Source organism: Daphnia pulicaria, chromosome 1 (assembly GCF_021234035.1).
Source record: "Daphnia pulicaria isolate SC F1-1A chromosome 1, SC_F0-13Bv2, whole genome shotgun sequence".
Classification (NCBI taxonomy): Eukaryota; Metazoa; Arthropoda; class Branchiopoda; order Diplostraca; family Daphniidae; genus Daphnia; species Daphnia pulicaria.
The window spans coordinates 32,313,391-32,327,436 of NC_060913.1; the positions used below are offsets into that span (position 1 = coordinate 32,313,391).

The following is a 14,046-nucleotide window of genomic DNA, read 5'->3' on the forward strand; positions in this document are numbered from 1 at the left end:
CCATTACAGACTCCCTTTTAGTCCCATTTAACCCCAAATGTTTGTCCCAAATATCCCCCCAAAAACGCTTTTGGGAAAATTTGAATTATAAAACACATTTTTGAAGTAAGAAATTTTTTTGGGGGAGGGATTAAGATAAAAGGTATATCTACACTTTTGCTATCTAACTTTTCTTTAAAGATTTAAAAATTTTTAGTAAATTAAAAAAAAATGTGTTTTTTAAAGAATTTTAGAGGGTTTTTTTTATTTATTTGAAAAACTAAAAAACTTAATGTACAAAATTAATGATTTTTTAGGGAATATAGTAGATACCTAGGGGAGAGGTGTACTAGTTGTCGCTTTTTTTGTTTTTTGAGCCCCCACTTCTTTTTTTTTAATAGTTTTTATCCCCGCTAGACTTAAAAAAAGAGGAAAAAATTAGCTATAAAAAGTGTATTTTTAGTTTCTGACAATTTCATTTGTTTGAAACCAAAAGAGCTTTGAAAATGAAGAATGGGTCGAGTCGGGGGGCAACATGCTCATGTACGTGGGGTAGGATGTCCCATGTTATTCTTACGGGCTAAAAGAACACCTGGCGATGGCGTCATCAACTAAATTTTCCGAAAAATTTTCCCTCCCATCTCTAACCCAGCAACACAAGTTGCCCCAAGAAAAGGTTTCTTTTTTATTATTGCGTTTTCAAGCAATAATTTTGTTAATAAAAATAAATAAAAATTTGTTTCTGAAAGTCCACAAAAGAAAAAAGAAACGAAATGGACGACACGATTTAAGGGCCAAAAATGATTTTAGTTGTTGTTTCCATACTACATGGACTATTCCATAATTTTTTTTTAAAGATGCGCATTATTAAAAACTATAACTGGTAATTTTTAAAATGCAATCCCTCGGTCGCAAGAGGACGAAAAACGCTGGATGCCAAGTTACCCACTACCTTAATTGCCCCGTTCTCCCCTATGAACAACATCATGAATTAATTTAAGAATTTTAGAACCAAAATAAAATATTTTTTTACTTGCTGTTTCACATAGTACATCGGACTATATAACCCTTCTCTCCCCTATCTCAGACGTCAAAAATTGCGTCAAGTCAGACGTCAAGATTACAACGGATCTCCAGTATCTTCCGGATAGCCAACATTCAATTGATTTTGTGCTCAAGCCCAAAGAAGAGCCGTCTGAGAAAAACCCGACACGGAGGAAGAAACAACATTTAATTAATTAAATATTTTTTAACTTGTTATTTTACATAGTAAAACGGACTATAGAACCCCCCTCTCCCCTACACCTGTGCCATCACCTGAAAATCTCTAAAAGTAAAATGCAAATAAACAATCTCATGACCAACGTGAGACCTGCCATCACACCGGCACCTCCTCATTTGCTATCGAATCTAATAGATAACCCAAACCTTCCAAACTTTAATTCTCAACAGATTTGTGGTTGGTGTTTTATACATTCAGTCCGAAAGTAATATGTCACAATCGACTGCGAAGCTCTGTTTACCATGGCAGAGGAAAGAAGAGTTGATTCAAGTAACGCAAGTATTCATCATGAATTCGTCATGAATAATTTTTGAGTGAACCGTACATTGCTTAATATGAAAATTATATTTTCTTGCAGGCAGCGAAAACAATAAGGGCAACATCCCCGCGCCCTACTAACACGGCCCATCCTCTTTATGTAAGATGTAGATAAATATGGGATGGATAGATCCAGGTCGCAATTGTGGGGCGGTAGTATAGCGTAGGTATAAATTTATTCGGATCTAGGATGGGATCAAATAAAGAATATTCATCGTAGATCCATAAGCGTATATTCATTAACATACTGATTGTACATCAAAGTAATATACTCGGGGGTATGATTTTGTTGTGATACCATTTGGTACATACACAGAATGTGCATCACAGTATAACCATATTAGGTACACAGTGGACGAAAAAGGTAAAAAATATCTCAATTTCCATTACTCCCAAACGTTTGTTCCTAAATTGTACGAACAGTTGGTCAAATGGTTAGAGAGGTGAGCTACGGAATTGAAGGTCAGTAGTTCAAGTCTCGGGGTAGACTTTTATCTTTTAATCTCTGACAGAAATCATATCCAAAGATGGATGTTATTAAAGGATACTGTGTATACACAAACCGGTATATTCAAGGGACATACAAATGGTACGTGCGGGGAAGGGGAAATAAGGATAAACATGAAGCATCCCATGGATATGCTGTTTGTATCTCCCTTATCCTTGGGAGTACGCTTCAGTCATATCCATGGTACATCGCTGTGTTAGTAGGGCGTAGAAGTGTCACATTCTTCAGTCACCGTCATTCGTTTAAAGGCTAAACATGACGGTGGAGACGGTTCGGAACCGAAATCTTGGTGGAGGACGCGGAAAGAACGTATTTTTCGCAAGAAAACGTTGTACATGCGCTTCCCAATCCTGAAATGGCTTCCCAAATATTATCTACAGGATTTCGTAGCCGACCTAGTGGCCGGAATCACTGTTGGAGTCACTGTGATCCCACAAGGATTAGCTTACGCAACCGTGGCAGGACTTCCCCCACAGGTATAACTGAATATTTTGATTTCCATAATAAATAGTTGATACCACGAGTAGTTTTTCTTATCCATCTAATGTGTAATGTTATGTTATTTAGAATCTAAGGCACTTGTATCGCCAATTCGTCGTTCATGTGTGGCATTCTTCTTGAGCATCTCTAAATTTATATATACATTATTTCAGTATGGTTTGTACGCTGCTTACATGGGCTGCTTTATATATGCACTACTTGGCAGCACACACGCAGTTACAATCGGACCAACGGCTCTTTTGGCTCTCGTAACATATGACTCCGGTGCCACGCAAATGGGACCAGAAGCGGCCATTCTTCTCGCCTTTCTAACTGGGTGCATCGTTCTCCTTTTCGGCCTTCTTAACTTTGGTATAACGATTTTAAAGTAATGCATGTAAGACGAAAAAATTATCCGTGAATTTCACCATCCGATTGATGATTGGCAGGTTTTTTAATTGATTTTATCGCGGCTCCAGTCGTGGCGGGATTTACAAGTGCCGCCGCTTTTACCATAGCCACAACTCAGATTGAAGCTCTTCTCGTATTGGAATTCGAAGCAGAAGGTTTCTTGAATACGTGGATTGCGGTTATCCAACACATTGAAGAGACCAAAAAATGGGACGCAGTGTTGGGATTATCCTCCATTGCCGTTTTACTTCTTCTTCGGGTGAGATAAAGATATAGACGCTTTATCACTTCGGAATTTCCTGAAAAACTCCGGTTCTTTTTCATGTCCTATAGATTCTCGACCAAGTAAAATTAGGCAAAGAAGGAGAGAGAAACCGCTGGGAAAATTGGTTCAACACAGGGTGCTGGCTTATTTCCGTCTCCCGTAACGCAATCGTCATAATAGTTGGATCCATCATCGCTTACGGTCTGACACAGCCTGGAAATCCCAGTTTTCCTTTCACTTTAACAGGTAAAAATACATATTCATAAGTGGAGTGACTTTATATTTTAAATGAATGCGGAAACATCTAAATTTTGCTTGAACTTTTAGGTACTATCCCCAGTGGATTTCCGCCTTTTAAGCCACCCGTATTCACCTTCCAGAACGGCGACAATATATACACTTTTGTGGAGATATGCAGAAATCTTGGCTCTGCTCTCTATATTACCCCGTTAGTGGCAATTCTGGAATCCATCGCAATCGCCAAGTCATTTGGTATGGCATAGCGCAGCATTTATGGGACTTCAAATTTTATACGTAATACGTATTTTTTGTGGAATTTTTAAAACCTGCATCATAGCAAAAGGGAAGAAAATTGATGCCAGTCAAGAAATGATTGCTATTGGTGCTAGCAACATTATGGGTTCATTTGCATCTTCGTTCCCAATCACTGGCTCTTTTTCGCGCACATCTGTAAATGCTGCCAGCGGTGTCAGAACACCTTTCAATGGAATTTACACCGGTATTTTTTTGTTTAAATGTTAAATAATCAAAAATCAAAATGATTTCGATATTGCAGCTTCCCTCGTCCTGTTGGCTATCACCGTCTTGACGCCTTATTTCTTTTTCATTCCAAAAAGCTGCCTTGCAGCTGTCATCATTTGCGCCGTTATATTCATGGTTGAAGTCCATTTAGTGAAAATGGTTTGGAAATCTAAGAGTAAATATCCTGAATAACAATTTTTGTTGTTTGGCCTTATTTTGTTTGACGTATTTTTTTTCGATTATGTAAGCATAGAAATTGATTTGGTTCCGTTTGGAGTGACGTTCGTCTTCTGCGTGTTTGTTGGGCTTGAGCAAGGTATTTTAATCGGTACGGCTATCAATTTGGGAATGTTGTTGTACAGCACTGCCCGACCGAGAATGCGGATTCACAAAGTTCAGGTACAAAAATTGGGTCATTAGTCAATAGGTTATTTCATTGTTTGGTATTCAATGTTTTGGTTCACGCAGTCTCTGAAAACCGAATATCTTATCATCACCCCGGATCGTAGTTTGGTGTTCACCGCTATCGAATATTTTATTTCATGTGTTCGTAAGGCCTCGGCGCTTCATCCCGGCATCATCGTCGTTATCGATATGAGCCACGTGTCGGCGGCGGATTTCACTACCTCTTACGTAATTCTTCCAGAAATTTTATTCAAAATGTGATTTTTTAGCTTATGAAATCAATTCTTTACTCAGGGATTTGACAACATGATCAAGAGCTTGCAGAAACACGACCACAAAGTTGTCTTGACTAGAACGAAACCAGAAGTATTGCCCGTTTTGTCTGGCATTGGATATGACCTGCACATCCACACCGACGACATGGACTTTGACACATTTCTCCAAGGTAAATTGTGATAAGCAACAAGATGAAGGGGGGGGCAAAAATTCTTATGTGCCTTTTTTATGTTGACAGATATTACTACACTGTCTAAAACACCTGTACTATCTAACGCCTCATCATCTACATTTTTGTCAACTACAGTCGTCAAAAGAAATTCTGACGTTGCTGAGACATCAATGAGCATTTCAGTTGACGTTGAACAAGATCCACGGGGCTGAGTGCATTGTCAAATTTCATTTAATCATCTGAAATTAAATTGAAAAAATACCGATGTGAATACATTATGGTACAAAAAATACGAACAGCGATTTTATTTTCAAAAGCCTTCTAGGGGAGACTGAAGTATTCCGGAACTGTGGGTCAAGAGGGACAGTGAGGAGAAAATCTAAAATATTTATAAATTTAAAAATTGTTTTATTGTGTAACATGTAAAAACATTTTATCTAATCGGGGTGAAGTTTGGTGTTTTTTTCAATAACTGTAGGAGTTATTGACAAAATAAAAAAAACGGCTTTTCGATGTAAAAATTTTTGCCGCCATATAAGGTTTTACGGAAAAAATACAAAAAAAATGCATTTCATGTTTACATGGAAAGAAACTTTGTTCATTTCTTTATAGTTTACAAAAAAAATTGGAATTTTAGACCCATTATTTTAGGAAATATGGAAATTTTTAAAAAAGAGAGGTTTGGAATTTGGGACAGCAAATTTTACTACAGTTGAGATAGGCAGGGAGCTCCGCCCTCAAATCGGGCGTAGCTAAGCTATTTTTACATAAAATGCAAATCTCAATTTACACGATAGTTTTTTTTTACAGACATATAGAATCGATGTAGGGAAACACGATTTTTATTTTTTTTTATTTTAACAAATTTTAAGGCTTATAAAGCAAACGTCGAGTGTTAGTGTCCTCACTTACCCCTGAAAATAGGCCCCACAAATTTTTGAAAACTTTAGCCGTCTCCTACGGTTACGGTTTACTCTAAAATTAAATAAAAAATATGGGGGGTACCTATACATGTGAAATACATAAAAATGTAAAAAAAATAAAATAGGGTGATAAAATAGGGTTAGTGCCTTTGAAATAAATATCATTAGAATCAGTTTTTGAAGCTGTTTCTCATGGTATTTTTTTTTTTATTTTTTTTTTAAATTCGTTTTTCAGACCGTAATCTCTGTTCACAGTTGAGTTAGGCTTCCCCCACTTTAAAACGGACCCCACGCCATTTTTTGGTGGTCGGTCCTTTAAATGTGATGAATTTTACTCTTTCCCCCCCCCCCCTTTTCACCCTTTTCTTCTTTCCCCTTTAGGCTCTAAGGGCAAAAGAGGGGGTAGGGGAGACCGGGGCGAAATGGAACAGGGGGTTAAGTTGAACAGAGGGCTTTTATAGTGAAAAACTCGTTAAAATTTTTTTATTTCTTTTGGGTATATGGGAAATGGTATTTTTTAACCTGGGGTTAAATTTTGTTGGAGTAGTTGAAATAATTGTTAAGTTATTATCGAAGAAGTAAAATCACTGGTTTGGATGATTAGGAATAGGATAACTGTTTAATTTTTCTAGTTTCTAAGCATGGTTTTTCAATTAAAACTAAAGTAAGATAGCCATTTTAAAGATTTTTTTTTCTATTTTATGGCGTAAAAAAAATTGCTCACTTGTACACCGAAAAAATGTTACTTTTTATGTAACAACTTTTACGGGGTTAAAGTGAACACATTTTTTGGGCATTGAAAATTTGGGCAAAAAAAATTTTGACGCATTGAAATTTAAGCCCTCCTTCTTTCTCGAACATAAGGGGCGGGACAGTGTCAAAAACAAATGACCAGCGGAAATAGGCGGGGTTAAGTAAGAACAACCAGAAAACAGCAAAACAAAATTGAAGAAAAAATAGTCCCACTTTTAAACAATGATTACTCAAGAATAATTTTCTTATTTTTACAAAAATAGTAATAATCTTGAAGATTAATGAATGTTCTATTTTTCTATAGATTTTTCAATAGATTTTATTGAGCCGTTGCTGAGAAAAATGGCGTTCCATTTTAACCCAGGGTTTGTTCCATTTTACCCCGTCTTTTTTCGGTCGAGTTCAGACCGAGTAAAAAAAAGCTTACTTATGTTTCTTTTATATCTCGTTCATTTTTCATTTTCAACATGCAAAAAAAAATAAGTGGGTAGCCAAGATTTAGCTTAACAATATAGAACAAACAGAAATTTTAAAATGCATCTAGTTTGTCAGAAATCATAACAAAGACGGCAGAAAAAAAAGGTGTTCCATTTCGCCCCGGTCTCCCCTATAGGTAGCACAATCAACTTAAAACCATTCGAAAGGGCTCGTTAAGCCGATTCGATTGGTATAAGGGAAAGTTTGTACAAATGAACGCATCCCTGAGTAAATCGACTTTAAAGTTTTTTTTACCATATTTGAGCCTTTACCATGTCCCATGTTGGGTAAAAAAATTATTTAAAAAAAAATTACGGGAAAATGCTCAAAACTGCAATGCTGCATGTAGCCCCATGTCCCACATTACTCCGCTCTCTCCTATTGTTTTAAAAACCTAGATTTTTTTTTTTACCTAGAAGTTTTCGGAGTTCACTGAAAGGAGCAGCGCAGAGTCAAATTTATCTGCTAGGGAGGGGGAAAACGTCGACTGCTGTACTTTACAGCGAGAAAGCAATCTCTTTATCTCTGGTGTTCGCCTTCGAGATTGTGTGGCCTTCTCTAGGAAAACGCCAAGATCTCCTAATAAATTTTGCTGCGGGGCAACGCTCTGCGTCTTCTTATCTGTCCCCCGGAGTAGCTCCACTCCGCAAGCAATGCTTCTGGAGCTCGCCGAAAGGAGTAGCGCAATCGAAATCGATTCAAGATAAAATCCGCGCCATATCATGTTGCATTCGTTGCAACCATTGAATTAGTTAGTATGAATGAAATAAAAATAATTACCCAGCCATTATCAAATCAAAACTAAAAACTAAAAATCCCTTAAAATGCTACAATTTTTTGAAAACGGTAGATGACGTCTAGCGGAAAAAACCAGGAGGTGCCGGTGTGGCGGCAGACGTCCCTCTTGATGTTAGTCTTTTAGTGGAGTAAAGTTAGATTTTAACCTAGAACAAATTGCAAGAATTGATTTTTTTAATGAGCTTTATTACTATCAAGGTAATAAAGAGTTGTTTAAAACCCTCCGAAGAAAGATTTATATTTACTATTAAAAATATTGGATTTAAATTAAAAATTTCATTAAACTTTTAATTAAGTACCGAATTTAAAATATTAAAAATAAAAAAAAATCATGAAATGAAACCTTGTGATAGGCTACATCATATCATTAAATATGAATGTTTTCTGTTGAACGGTATTTTAGTTGTATAATTTAGAAGTTGTGAAATTTTTAAAATTTTACAGTGCCGCCAAAAAGGTTTAACACGGTCTCTTATGCCCGATAGTCCCTAACTAAAGTGACGATAACTTATAAACTATAGGACCTAAATTTTTTCTATTGTTGTTAACAAATAAAGAACATCCTAGCGTATAAGAATCGATCGTTGAAATATGGTGTTAATAGGACTTTTTCTTTAGTTTTTCATACTTAAAGTTAGTCTATGATTTTCCCTTATTAAAAGTAAGTTTCCAAAAATTCCCACCACGAGCGTTGTCATCGTTTTCAGGCAAAATCATAGATTAACTTTAAGTATGAATAACTAATTAATTTATTTATTTATATTTAACGAAGTATAATTACACTTCGGGGTTCAGACAGGAAATTGGTGATTATAAGAAGAGCTTATGTTCAAAATTTGAACAAAATCAGAGCTCATTGAAGAGTGCCCCTGGTCATAACACACCCCGATCTCGTTCCCCAAGATGAAATTCAAAAATTCGATAAAAATGGGACACTCTAAGGACCCTCTTGTAAGTCAAGAGGGAACAAGATTCCTTCGGTAATGTCCTTCGGGAATTTTTTTAAACGTTAAAGAGACAGAAAATCAAGGTTAAATAGTAGAAAGTAAATAGTATACATACTATTATGTTTGGAAAATTCTGAGTCCCTTTATTCTCTTAAATGATTTGATTCTCATTAACTAATTTTAATTGACTAATAATCTGTCAATATTATGAGTGGAGCGACTTAGGTGTGGCGGAGGCTTTGCCCCGCCACCCCACGTCGCACTTCATGTTTATATTAAGTTAAAGTAACACTTATTACAATAGTAACAATGCAATTATATCATGCGGTCACATGTTGCATTATATGAATCTTGGCTAATAGATAGCGAGCTACCATTATACCCATTTTTTCCTTCCAATATTATAACAATGATGGTCTAATGGTTATAAACCCAGGCTGCCATTCGCATGGTTCGCGGTTCCAATCTCGATCAAGTCGGAAAGAAAAACTAAGTATGTAATTTTTGAAAATTCCTCTTAATAAGCTTTCGGAGGTAAATGGAAGTCGAAGATCGGTGGTAACTCTTCACGACCGCAAGAAGATCTTGATGACCGAAGAGAGGACAGAGGAAGAAGGGAGAGATGACCCAGAGCTTCATCAAAATGAATATAATCTAACAGTTTTAAAAGGTTCCTCAACTTCTTGGTTGATGACTAACTGTTAAAAAAGGAGGCATAGAAATTTTACTTGGACAACCAAATTTATTAAAATCAAGATAAAAAATAGTAAACAAAAAGAGGTAATAATAAAACAAAAAGGGTTAAAAAAACAAGAGTGGGAAAATACAAAGTAAAAAGAAGAAGAAAGACGAAAGACGAAATCGAAATCGAACATAAAAACCAAATCAAATAATTAATACTCTCCACTCCCATAGCAGAAAACTTGTCTTGCTAGGGAAGATCCAAATTTTTTTTTCTTTTTGTTTACACTGCTGATCATGCACTGACAGTTGGAAGGTTACGCAAAAAAAGCGAATTCACTAACTAGGATTCGGCAACCAGCTAGGTAACACATACGCAAATTAAATTTTTAAAACAGTAATAAAAACAAATGAAAACCCCGTTACGCCATGTATCAAATTTTGACAGAATTATGTACAAAATTTGGTGACGATTGGTCATTCAGGTAAGAAACGTATAAAGGAACACTAAATGGACATTAAACCCTCTGAATTTCACTACTAGCTACTACTACCCTGTCCCCTATAGGGGAGACTGGAGTAAAACGGGACACCGGGTCAAAAGGGACAGTGGGGGGAAAAATAGTAGATGTTAATAAAACTGTAAAAATTTTTAGTATGTTATGTAAATCTGTATAATCTAATTTGGCATGAAATTTGGTTGGTTTTTGTCAATAACTGCATGAGTTATTGACAAAACAAAAAAAACGGTTTTTTTTTAGAAATTTTTGTCTCCGCCATTTTATGTTTGAAGAAACAAATAAACGCTAATGGCATGTAAATTTAATATGGAAATGAAGCTGATTCATTTCTTGATCGTTTAAAACATAAATTATAATTTTAGATCGATTAGTTTAGACAGTATGAACTTTAAAAAAAAAGTGTCTAAACCGGGAAATCGGGACAGCTGTTTTTGGCTAATTTGGGACAGTTACGGACCAATCAGCGTACAGCATTTTTAAGAGGCTCGATTTCGTTACCTAGCAACGCAGGATGTCCTACTGCTCCATAAGGGTTTTTGTATTTATAAGAAAAAAGGTTCATTAACACAATAATCAATTTGAAACATTTATAAACTCAAAGAGTATATGCAGTGGAACACTTTTTCAATTTTTTTTAATTTTATTGATGAATTTTAAGGCGAAAACGGAGGACGTCCCTCATCACCCACCCCAGTGTCCTCAATTACCCCCCAAAATAGGCCCCTCCCACAAATCTGAGGAAACTTTAAAGGTATTTTATGGGGAAATGGTTCATTATAAAATTATATAAAAAATATGGGGGGTTCATTACAATATGGAATACATAAAAACAAAATTTTAAAGAAATTCAATAATTAGTTTGGGAGATATAGGGGGGAAACAAAAACCGTCCCGTTTTACTCCAGTCTCCCCTACCCCACACCCTATATTGTTAAGGACCTTCGTATATAAATATAACTCAGGGATAAACTAAACATCTTGCCAGAGAAAATGCCACGAGCTCCTATAGGCTATCACTCCTATATCTTTTCCGCTGTTCAACTTCTATTTTATATTCCCGCGAAGCAGTCGACAGTTTTGTAACATTCTCTATCTCCATCTAGTGATAGAAAATGAACTACTGATTTTGCCAGAGGCCTACGCGATATGGTAACAAATTAGACCGTCGTGCTGACTCCTTTATTTTTACTTCTTGGCACCATTGCTGAATGCTGTCACAGTTTCATTTGACAGTTGTTTTTACTTGGTTTTTATTACTATCCTTTTAAGTTTTAATCAATTCAATTGATGCTTGCTGATTGCTGATAGTAAAGCTTAAAGTAGGATATACAGAGATCAAAATCGGCTTTGTAAACGTTTGTGTGTTTTATCTTTGTGAAGTATTCTGTGTGTAAACTTTGGTGTGAACGCTGAAAAGAATATCATGGATATTGAACGTTTAAAAAATGATTCAAAACTAGTTCTTTGCCGAAAGTATTATTATGGCAAGTGTAAATTAATTCATTTGCTTTGGTGTTCTGTTTTACCAATTTCTTCTTGATTTGTATTCTTTAGGAGGATTTGCTTTTCTACCATTCCTGTGGACAATTAATGCTTTTTGGTTTTCCAGAGATGCATTTTATAAACCTCATTTTGAAGAACAACATCAAATCAGACAATGTATATAACATGTTAAGAAATACTTCAGCTGTTTAACATAATTTTTAAAAATAATTTATCCCCATCAAATCCTGTTTTTAGATGTCATTCGCTCAGGAATTGGTGCTCTTGTCTGGTTGGTGATTTTCATTAGTTGGACCTGTGTTTTCCAGATCAACAGAGCTTCTTGGGGAGAATTAGGAGATCAGTTATCATTTGTCATTCCAAGAGGAATACCATAAATTAATTAAATGTATTCTGAAATCTGACTTTCTTTTGCTAATTAATGCCTGGTTTTCTGTTCATGTGTTCTAATACAGGTGAAGTAACATTCTGACAAAGGTAGTTACAGTTTTAATTCTTTCTAAAGAGCTTTGAAGTGTAGTTAATAACCGAACGCTCAATTTTTAATACGTTTACTTTTCGAGGCTGAAAAAAACGAGTTAGAAAAAAGTATTATCTCGCAAAAACTGTGCTGCGCCCTTCGACCATTTGAATAATTTGTTCGTCACATCGTCAGTAACTCCCTTGGAATTTCTACAAAAGTACAACCCCCGAACCCCGACTTATCTTTTCAAAATAATTGATAATATTAGAACTCGGTTGAGTGTTTCATCATATATTCAATGTCAATGAAATTGTTTTATTTTGTGCCATTTAAATTATGTAGTAGTAAAGATGATAATTCATCACTGCTTCTTCCACCAATGAATCGCTAAATATAAGGAATATGAGGTAAAGCTATAAATGTTTGGAATAAGATTATATAGAGGCTTATTATCTACAGCAAACAAAATTTAAACATTCAAAACTGATTTAAATTTTTCTTCCATTTCGGTAGGCAAGTTGTATAGTCCACAAACTTTGTTGGCAGGTAACGCTTTGTCTGCAGAATATAAATGCGTTATTTAAAAACAAGCCTTTTCAAATTTAAATTTTGAATACCTATCTGTGCTGGGTAAGGAAGATTTAAATTCTTCATTAATTCAACGAACTCCTCTTTGCTTTTTGTGAGCCTCGGGTTGAACTTCTTTTCCTCCGACACGGTCGTGTCCAAAATGCCTTTCCCAGAAAGAAATATTTAAAAAATGTATTGGATTCACGAAACAACAATAGGAGTTTAATTACCATTGTAATCATGCTAGAAAGAAAAAAATATATAAGATTTAATAAAAGAAAAAGATCATTTTAAATATGAGCAAGTTATAATAGGCCCTACCCCTGGAAACAATCGAAAATTTTCGGGTAAGGAAAAGATCTGATTGTGTACGGATTCGTATAAAGTTTCTGAACTCCCCTCTTGAAAATCAGTGCGGCCGCAACCTCGAATAAGTAAAGCGTCACCAGTGAAAGCCATTCCTTGCGCATGGCACACATATGTAACACAACCTTTTGCAATTCACAAAAACAAAAGAATACATAATTTTAGAGTTATTATTTTATTTATTCCATAAAAGAAATTAAACTATTTTTTACCATTTGTATGTCCTGGAGTAGATCTTACTTCCAATTTATGAGGGCCAAATTCTATAATGTCCCCATGCTCAACATATTTATCAGCCAGAGCTTGACTTGCCTTGCTGATCACACTTTGGGAGCCAACCAAAAGCTTTTTCAATACACCTGAACCAGTAATGTGATCTGCATGCATGTGGGTGTTAACTGAATTAAAAAAATCAAATGCTATTATTGATGCTGTTTGGAAAAAAATTATAAATACAAATTAAAATGCTCACCTGAATATTTCAGCTTCAACCCCAAGTTATCAACTACCTTTGCATCTCTTTCAGCCAAATCAATCACTGGATCTATTAAAACAGCTTCTTTTGATTTAACATCAGCCAGTAAATATGAATAGGTGCAGCTCACTCTGTCAAACAACTTCAAAAGTACAAAAACAATCAAATAGTTACATTTCTAATATAAAATTAAGTAACTTGCCTGTTTGAAGAAGAAATCTTCTGACACTGAAATTTGCTGAATCATGCTGTTAACAAGTGGGTTAACACAGGAAGGCCTACCAGTATACAGGTGAAAAGACTGAACTAAGGGCAAAACAAAAGGGTTTCTGATCTGAGAATTGTGAGTAACAATCTGTCTACAAAATCTTCCAACTAAAAACACAGACATTTTAAATGTTTTGATTATTTTTTATCCTTACAAAACACAACTGCACTCCAATGATCGTGAAATGCGTGTGACCGCGTGAGCTTTATAGAAGTACCTACTCGTCCCCTTCTTCGTCCTTCGAATGAGATACCGACCGAGGATGTTGTGCTATTTCAGTGAAATGAAAATTGACTAGCCTACGTGACGTGACTTGACACATTTGCTGCACGCAGTCTAAAAAACGTTTAACCAGCAAACGTACTATAAGATAAGACTAATTCTCTGCTAATATTGGATTATGATAAGGGGCGTTTCAAAATACGAACTATTTCAGTATGAAT

The 14,046-nt window shown here is 35.5% G+C and overlaps 3 protein-coding genes across 8 annotated transcripts; 2 read left to right on the top strand and 1 right to left on the bottom strand.

Moving 5' to 3' along the window:
- Positions 1 to 1,058: 1,058 nt before the first annotated feature.
- On the top strand, positions 1,059 to 5,209 carry LOC124320890 (sodium-independent sulfate anion transporter-like). Of its 2 annotated transcripts, none has more exons than XM_046783794.1 (13): positions 1,059 to 1,540; positions 1,620 to 1,647; positions 2,293 to 2,563; positions 2,741 to 2,939; positions 3,017 to 3,237; positions 3,312 to 3,489; positions 3,571 to 3,735; positions 3,821 to 3,982; positions 4,040 to 4,180; positions 4,259 to 4,404; positions 4,474 to 4,638; positions 4,705 to 4,855; positions 4,925 to 5,209. In XM_046783794.1, exons 1-13 carry the CDS (start codon positions 1,504 to 1,506, stop codon positions 5,068 to 5,070), a joined length of 2,010 nt encoding a protein of 669 aa, XP_046639750.1. In that variant the 5' UTR covers positions 1,059 to 1,503; the 3' UTR covers positions 5,071 to 5,209. The 2 variants fall into 2 exon arrangements, with proteins under 2 accessions (XP_046639750.1, XP_046639752.1); XM_046783796.1 differs by having other exon boundaries at positions 1,061 to 1,531; positions 4,925 to 5,208.
- Positions 5,210 to 11,120: 5,911 nt separating this feature from the next.
- LOC124338713 (gamma-secretase subunit PEN-2-like) lies at positions 11,121 to 11,933 on the top strand. The gene is made up of 3 exons (XM_046792841.1): positions 11,121 to 11,442; positions 11,513 to 11,617; positions 11,699 to 11,933. The coding sequence occupies exons 1-3, from the start codon at positions 11,382 to 11,384 to the stop codon at positions 11,836 to 11,838; spliced, it is 306 nt and encodes a 101-aa protein (XP_046648797.1). The 5' UTR covers positions 11,121 to 11,381; the 3' UTR covers positions 11,839 to 11,933.
- Positions 11,934 to 12,199: 266 nt separating this feature from the next.
- Positions 12,200 to 13,961, bottom strand: LOC124338666 (persulfide dioxygenase ETHE1, mitochondrial-like). Of its 5 annotated transcripts, none has more exons than XM_046792839.1 (8): positions 13,821 to 13,961; positions 13,538 to 13,641; positions 13,333 to 13,477; positions 13,073 to 13,258; positions 12,816 to 12,985; positions 12,725 to 12,737; positions 12,542 to 12,658; positions 12,200 to 12,482 (listed from the first exon to the last, which is right to left on the bottom strand). In XM_046792839.1, the coding sequence occupies exons 2-8, from the start codon at positions 13,580 to 13,582 to the stop codon at positions 12,394 to 12,396; spliced, it is 765 nt and encodes a 254-aa protein (XP_046648795.1). In that variant the 5' UTR covers positions 13,583 to 13,641; positions 13,821 to 13,961; the 3' UTR covers positions 12,200 to 12,393. The 5 variants fall into 5 exon arrangements, with proteins under 5 accessions (XP_046648795.1, XP_046648796.1, XP_046648794.1 ...); XM_046792840.1 differs by having other exon boundaries at positions 13,825 to 13,940; XM_046792838.1 differs by having other exon boundaries at positions 13,538 to 13,636; positions 13,758 to 13,940.
- Between the last annotated feature and the right edge of the window lie 85 nt (positions 13,962 to 14,046).